This window comes from Capsicum annuum, chromosome 2 (genome assembly GCF_002878395.1).
Source record: "Capsicum annuum cultivar UCD-10X-F1 chromosome 2, UCD10Xv1.1, whole genome shotgun sequence".
Classification (NCBI taxonomy): Eukaryota; Viridiplantae; Streptophyta; class Magnoliopsida; order Solanales; family Solanaceae; genus Capsicum; species Capsicum annuum.
Genome location: NC_061112.1, coordinates 134,985,606 through 134,993,118, shown reverse-complemented (window position 1 = coordinate 134,993,118; position 7,513 = coordinate 134,985,606). Strand labels below are relative to the sequence as shown.

Below are 7,513 nucleotides of genomic sequence, written 5' to 3'. Positions count from 1 at the left end.
CTAGATTGGTAAGGTTCTACATTGACCCAACCCATTGATCTCGTGAATATTTTTGGGGCCGAGATAAATAATTAACTCTGATACATCCAATGAATATACATTTTTTTTCCTTTGTAAAGATATATAATCAACTCCCAATACATTTATTTCGATTTTGAATCAGTTGAGATACAAAATACATCCAACGAAGATACCTTTTTTCGTTTCTAAAGATACACAATTAGCTCCTAATACATTTTTTTATTTATTTTGGGTCTGTCGAGATATATAATTAGCTCTCAATACATCCAACGAAGTTACGTAATCAATTGGGACTTTGTAAGGGAGAAGATTTGGATAAATATGGTAAGTTAATTTGTTTGTTTTTGTTATTTTTCCATATTTGGTATCTGACCTAACGATCGAATGTGTCGCTTTCCAAATAAAAGTTCACTGGTATTTTATTTATGGATCATATATGGGTCATTTTTTTTAGAGCTCCCGTGGAAATGACCATATATCTGAAATAACATTGGTAAAGGGCCATGGCCATAAAACCAATCTCCTTGATAAAGCAAAATGTTCAAGTGCATGACCAACTCAATCATCTATCTCTGCCACTATATTAGAAATTAGAAGAATAAAAAACATATCATATAATGTTACAGAAGAAAAAAGACTTGATTAATTCAAGATTACAATGGACACACATTACATTTACATTTGGTTGTGACTTCTTTTTCCCGTAAACACAGCTGACAATGGACCTAGTTAACTTAAGGGGCCTATGTGTTGCACATACATTCCTTACACCGTGGATATCTGTACACACTCCTCCCAACAGGTCGTGAAAATACCCGTTTCGTTTGTCTCACTGCTTTCCTCACTCTTTGCTCAAAGGTTCTCCAATCTATTGTGTTGTTCTTGACAAAGATACCAGCGAGTCTACGCTTGTTTGGCCGTATGGTGGCCATTTTGCCCCCACCATAGTATACCCGAAAACCAGAGACCAACGATGAAAATTGGCTTCCGGAGTCTGTCATGGCAAACACATCTGCGGCAGAGCAAACTATGAAGTCCAGTGCAGCTAGCTGCATAAAAAGAGTTCATCTAATTGCATGAGTTGAGTTCTCAAATCAAATATATGATGATTAAACTGCAAGTCAGTAACAAATGGCTACATATATAATGCATGTATGTTCAACCGCCTATTATGTTTTGAAGATGAAGACGCTAAGTTATTCGTTATGAGTCATAATGAGTCAATATCAAGCACATAAAGTGCTGTGAATTATTTCTATCCTTTGTACAATTTGGTGCTCCATAAAAAAATTGCTGGGCATAATAATAAATCAAAATCATGTTGAACCAATTAAGCCAGAGTTCACCTGAGAAGAGAAATTCTTGAATGGTTCAATCTCGGACGATGAAAGTAAGTTTTCCTTCGTGACTAGATTAGGATACAAGGTAGTCAAGGAGGCCAGTCTTGAATTCCCTCCATAGATGTTTGCACCTGCCAAGTATATGCGTGTCTGCCGATTAAAACCAAGCGCAGCAAGCATCAGCACAGTCTCTTCAGGCATTAAAGGACACAGTCCTTCAGCCTTAAGATCTGCTGGGGAGGGCAACCTGAACAAATGATTTTGTCAGAATCAATAGTAATCTGGGACTAGTTTTCATAAAATTGAATGTGATATAACCCCTCAATATCATGTCTCTAGAATTAGGTTAAGGTCATTTGGCATCTACAGAGAAAATATTAGTCATCACTTTGAAGACATAATTACAATTTTCCAATAGAGGTAATCCAGAGACCCACCCCTTTCGCAACAAGAAGACATGAGCCTGGACCAGATGCTAGAGAGATAAGAAGTAGCTTAACAATATCCTCATTATTAGGTAGGTCAAAATTTTTGAAAAACCATTTTTCTCTAAGAAATCAAGTTCCTTAAAATGAAAAAAACGACTCTCCTAGTAAAAGTAGGAAAAATAAGTTCCCAAAGTGAAATTCCATAGTGATTATCTCCTCCCCACCCTCCAACACATCCCACCCCTACCCTCATAGTGTTTGCCTGGATATATATAAATGCTTTTGGAAGCGCATTTTTTGTTAACTTACCAAACACCATAAAATAAGTCACAAAACCACTTATTTCCCATGAAAACATTTTTATTCATATCAAAGAGACCCTTAGTTCAATATGTTTGTGTGTGTGTCTGGTGCAACTTCTGGATAATCAAAGAAGCAAGCAACAGTCTAGGACAACCAAACAAGTTAGCCTAGCTTTTTCTTATGAGTTGTGCCAGCAAAGGAATTGAGCAAGGATTATAATAACATACTCCTTGGTCTTCTTAAGCTCCACCAATGCAGGGAAGTGGATTTCACGATATGCTTCCAGTTCATTCCTTTCTTCTTCACCCCCACCATATTCACAGAGGGAATGAGCCACCATATCAATTTCAAACCTCAGATGCAAAGCTAAATACCTAGCGACTTTTTCTCCACGATTTCGTTCACCCTTCATCAAAGACTTTGAGAACGGACCCACTAGATGACGATCCAAAGGTCCCAAGCGTGTAACATTCTGACGCATTCTCCGCACAAGTAAAGCTCCAGTTTCTTCAATCTTCGGAACAAATTTCAGAGCATGAAAATTGCATCTGCATCGAAGTCTCTAGATGAAGTACCCAAAAATCAGGAACCAAGGTAGAAATTGTGGGAATCAGACTAAATGAGAAGATGAAGCGAAAAACTGAGAAATCAACAAGGAACCCTAATATCAAGTTTGATAGGTTTACCTGCACCTGAAGTGGTAACGGATCAGATGCCAAGCGATTCCCAAATCCAAGAAAATGCACAACTCTGTTCTTATGTAAAATAGGAAGAATATGTTTCTTGTAGAAACTTGGTTTTGCTTCTTTTACAACATCTGCATCTGTCACCTGGATTTATTTCAAGATCGTCAGGAACCAGCTTCTTCACGTGATCATATTCAAAATGATTGATTTAGTCAAGAGTCTTACCAAACTGCCAATAGTCTCTAGATCTAATGACTGTAACTCCTGAGGAAGTTCTCTAACTATATGAATATCAGGTTTCAGGTAGTCGATGAAATGCTCCTCCTGATAGATATCGCCAAACTGGCTAAGAAATTAGAGATTACATCTATCAATCCTCAACTTAAGGAACTAATGAGGTATCAAATGCTTCACATTAGCAAGAAAAGGGAACAATGTTTAAAGGAAGCAAAAAGGACAGGAGGCATATAAAGATCTTGTTAAAAGTTTTAATTTCTCCTTGATGAAGATCATACTAAAAGCAACTCAATGCAACACTTAAAAGATACCAGCGCAGATGAAAAATTGCAGAGGGAATAGTTACTCGCAAATGAAAAGGTGGTTAAGCAGCGGAAATGAAAACGGAGAATGTTATATAGCTCAAAGCACATTGGAAAAGAGTTTAGAAAATGAAATATGGCGAATCCATCTTTCAAGGTGTATGACGAATTTAAAGTAGATACCATAAAATAAATAACACCTGGATGAACATGCAAGTCATTCATGTAGATACAGAAAAAGGAAAGCCAGGTGAACCTTTTGGACAATCACAAAGTCTTGGAGCACTCATGTAGTGTAGACAAGTGACCAAAGAGAAATCAGCGTTACATCACAAACTCCCAAGTATTGAGTTAATGAATATCAAGACGAAGCCAGTTCAGATTGTTTGACTAGCTATGACAAGAAAATTGAAAGTAACTAAATGAAAATACTTTTCAACTAGCACGTATATCTAGACAAGTATGAAGGTACACAATGGCATATGGAGGATGTTCTAAATCTGAAAACAAATTTTGACAGTTTGACAGAATATTCCGCAGTCCTTATTGTACAATTAAAAAAAAATGAAAGAATTAAGTGAAAAGGACAATAAGCAGCAAGTTTTTACCTCACATCTTTCCAAACACTACTGTACAGAAATTTAGGAAGAACCAACGTTGCATCAAGTAATCTTGCAACAGCAACAATATTGCAGATCTGTTGTGCATGGAAAAACTTTGTTAGTTAAAAGAAAAAGACCACAGTTTTCATGTAATACTAGCGTTGATCCTTTATCTTTGGCTTGGCAAGCTAAACTAAAGAAATACAGCTTGGCATGCTGATGGAACAGATAATGTCAAAAGTAGAAGACTTAACTTTTTTTGAAAAGGGTAAATTAAGTAGAAGACATAACTTACAGCTACTCGCTGCTGATTTATCCCACCATTTGCAGTCACGATAATGTAACCATTTCTTCCCTCTGAAAATTTATTATTACCCACATAAGAAGCAGGATAACTACCCGAAAGATAAAATGCATGGAGAGAGAAAGAGAGAAAGATAAAGACCACTAGGTAGCCAGTCACGGTGCTCGGCACAAGGTTTCCAAGTGGATGCAACAAAATAGGGTTCAGCCCACAAATCTTTTGGCTCGGCTTTTCTTTGTCCCTGCAATGTGTTGACCTCACATTATATCAAGTAACATCAACAAAGATCCACTCACTTCCTTCTAGAAACAAAAAGTACCTCAGCTAAGGCATGAGCAGCTTTAGCCAGCAATCGTGCATATATCGTTTTCTGAGGCTTTCTCACTTTGCCAAGTTTTACCAGTTCTTCCTACGATATCAAAAGCAACATTTACTCCACATGTATCAAAAGTATTCCAACTCAGCGAATCAATTCATATTTCAACAATCAACAACTCCTCATCCCTAAACTAGTTGGGGTCAGCTATAAGAATTCTCTGTATACATCCCCTCTTTTTGCCCCTATTTCATTCCAATACTAAATGGTTCGACAAATAATTAAAAGACACAGTATAGTCTGCCGGAGAAGTAACTCAAGATTCATTCCACCCAAGGGTGTGTCCTAGTGGTCAATGAAGTGAGAACCATAAGTTCTCAGGTTCAAATCCTAGTGGAGACAAAAACACCAGGTGATTTCTTCCCATCGATTCTAGCACCTAGTGCTGGTGGAACTTGCAGGTATCCAGTGAAATTTATCTAGGCGCGTCCAAGCTAGTCCGAACACCACAATTATCAAAAAACAAAACAAGAAAAAGCAACTCAAGATACATTTTTTTCAACTCCCTAACTAAATTATGAGTTCATGTCATACCATCTCAAGTCCCATATTTATCATCAGCACGTTAAATAACATCATTTTATCAAAAATTAAACATATAATCACTTGTAGTTTCAGTATTTTAACTCTTTTTATTTTCAGAATGATTCAACATAAAGAGTGATTCAAAACATACCCGAACAGATAAAGTGGATGCATTGTCTTTCAAGAACTTGAACTCAACCCGAGGTGTAGCAGCCCGACCCGAATTTTGGATCCGAGAAATCATCCACCAATTCATCCCCAGAAAAACAAGCACAAAGAAAGCCAACAGGAGAGCTGCCCTATCCTGATAAAAGGGTTTCTTCTTCCTCATCTTTTTCGACCCGAATGTGAAACCCAGCAACCCGTTAAGAGAGTTGTTCCGGGTCAGGGGGTCAGCCCGATCCGGATTCTGATCCCCGGGTTGTTCGTTATCGGTGTAGTAGTCGTACGATGATTCTGAAAATTTACAAAATGAATTGCTACGAGAAGCCATTTGATGTTTTTTATGTTTATTTTTTTTTTTTCTGTTTCTACTTTTCTATTTTTGTCTATCAAGATTTTTAACATTTAACGGTTTTAGCACCTTTTTTTTTTGGGGTACCGGAAAAAGCGTCAATCTTTTTTTTTTTTTTCCTTTTTTGTAGAAGAAAAAGCGTCGACTCATTTTCAAAGAAACATACTGATAAGATTTTTAATTGTTTTTTAACCGATATATTTATAATTTAAACTTCAGTGATGTAAAATTGTGGAATATTATGTTTATGCAATAACTGAGGTGAATTATGTATTTATTTGAAAACTTTAGATAATATTTATCTCTAAGGTATAAGTATTTAAAATAAAAAGAAGAGATTTGAACTATAGTCAAAGCCGATTGAGGGTTATCTCAATCACAACTACATCATTAATGTCATGCTATGAGTAATGGATGAAAGAATATGAAAAATACTATTGATATTGATTTTAAAAACAAGTTAATACTTAATGGGAGCTAGACATTGATGCGTGAAGTCATTTGAAAGCTCTCAAATTTTGTTATATATATATTTCTAGATGTACAAATCAAATAATATAGCTCATAGTTTGATTAAATTTTCTTTTTTTTTTTTTATGATGCAGATCTCGGAGGAGAAATTTTCTTTCAAGTTAAATTTTATATGGGGCACAGAATATATTTGTACTGAGTGGTTGGTCAATGCAGTAATACATAGTATTTGGGAGATTGTAAGGAGGAAACTTGCGGTATAGACAAGCACAAAAGCTACTTCCATCTCCCATTTGATAAGTGTGTAAAAGTGCACACATGGTACAACCTGGCCTCATGTTTTCTCTTTCAATTTTTTTCACCCAATCCGGCGTGATCCATGCATGAAGCTTGTCTTGGCTTACTCTCACATGGCATGCATTTTGCTTTCCAGTGTACTCGTTATATTTTTAATAACACCATAGGTTGGTGTACGCCTCGACTATTTCAATAATCTTACTTATTGAAATAGACTCAGATAGACTTTTTGCTTCTGAGAAAAGAGGATAGAGCGCTATATAAAGACTGTAAAGTCATACTTAGCGAGAATCTTTTGACTCAACATGGTTTGGTGAGGACTTGATTATCAATAAGGGCAAAGAGAAGAGAAGTGTGGAGCTCGGCCCAGGATTAAGCGGGGTAGCTTGACTTTAGCTAGTGCCTTGGAAATGGAGGAGAAGTTGAAGAGTAGGGGGGCTTGGGAGAGTAGAGGGGGTGTGGATAGTATGTGGGAGACGACTGTTAGTTGCATTAAGGAAACAGCTAGAGAGGTGTTGGGTATCTCGAGAGGTCGATCTGGCAAGCATCGAGGAGACTGGTGGTGGAACGAAGAGGTTAAGAGAAAGGTGGAGTCTAAGAAAGTGGCTTATGCTAAGTTGGTTGAGAGCAAGGATGATCAGGAAAGGCAGACGAATAAGGAGGAGTATGAGGTAGCTAGTAGAGAGGCTAAGTTAGCGGTCACGACAGCTAAGACTGCAGCTTTTGAGAGCTTGTATGCGGTTTTAGAGGAGAAAGGCGGAGATAAGAAGTTGTATAGGCTTGCCAATGCCAGGGAGCGGAGGGCTCGTGACCTTGACCAAGTGAAATGCATCAAAGGAGAGATGGTTCAGTGTTGGTTGAGGATGCCCTCATTAGGGAGAGGTGGCAGTACTATTTTCATAATCTTTTAAATGACGAGGGGGACAAAAGTTTCGTGTTGGGGGACTTGGAGAAATCTGAGGAGTGTCGTGATTTTGGTTATTGTAGGTGTATCAAGATCGAGGAGGTCAAGGGAGCTATTCCCAGGATGCGGCGGGGTAGGGAGACAGGACCAAACGAGATTCCAGTGAATTTTTTGAAGAGTACTAGCGGGGAAGGTTTGGAGTG

General features: G+C 37.6%; 1 protein-coding gene across 1 annotated transcript; it reads right to left on the bottom strand.

The window, feature by feature from the left end:
* Nucleotides 1-611: 611 nt before the first annotated feature.
* Nucleotides 612-5,740, bottom strand: LOC107859626 (O-fucosyltransferase 15). Its single transcript, XM_016704681.2, has 10 exons — nucleotides 5,276-5,740; nucleotides 4,543-4,632; nucleotides 4,365-4,464; nucleotides 4,215-4,276; nucleotides 3,926-4,014; nucleotides 3,004-3,124; nucleotides 2,779-2,922; nucleotides 2,320-2,654; nucleotides 1,368-1,608; nucleotides 612-1,070 (listed from the first exon to the last, which is right to left on the bottom strand). Exons 1-10 carry the CDS (start codon nucleotides 5,615-5,617, stop codon nucleotides 765-767), a joined length of 1,830 nt encoding a protein of 609 aa, XP_016560167.1. The 5' UTR covers nucleotides 5,618-5,740; the 3' UTR covers nucleotides 612-764.
* Between the last annotated feature and the right edge of the window lie 1,773 nt (nucleotides 5,741-7,513).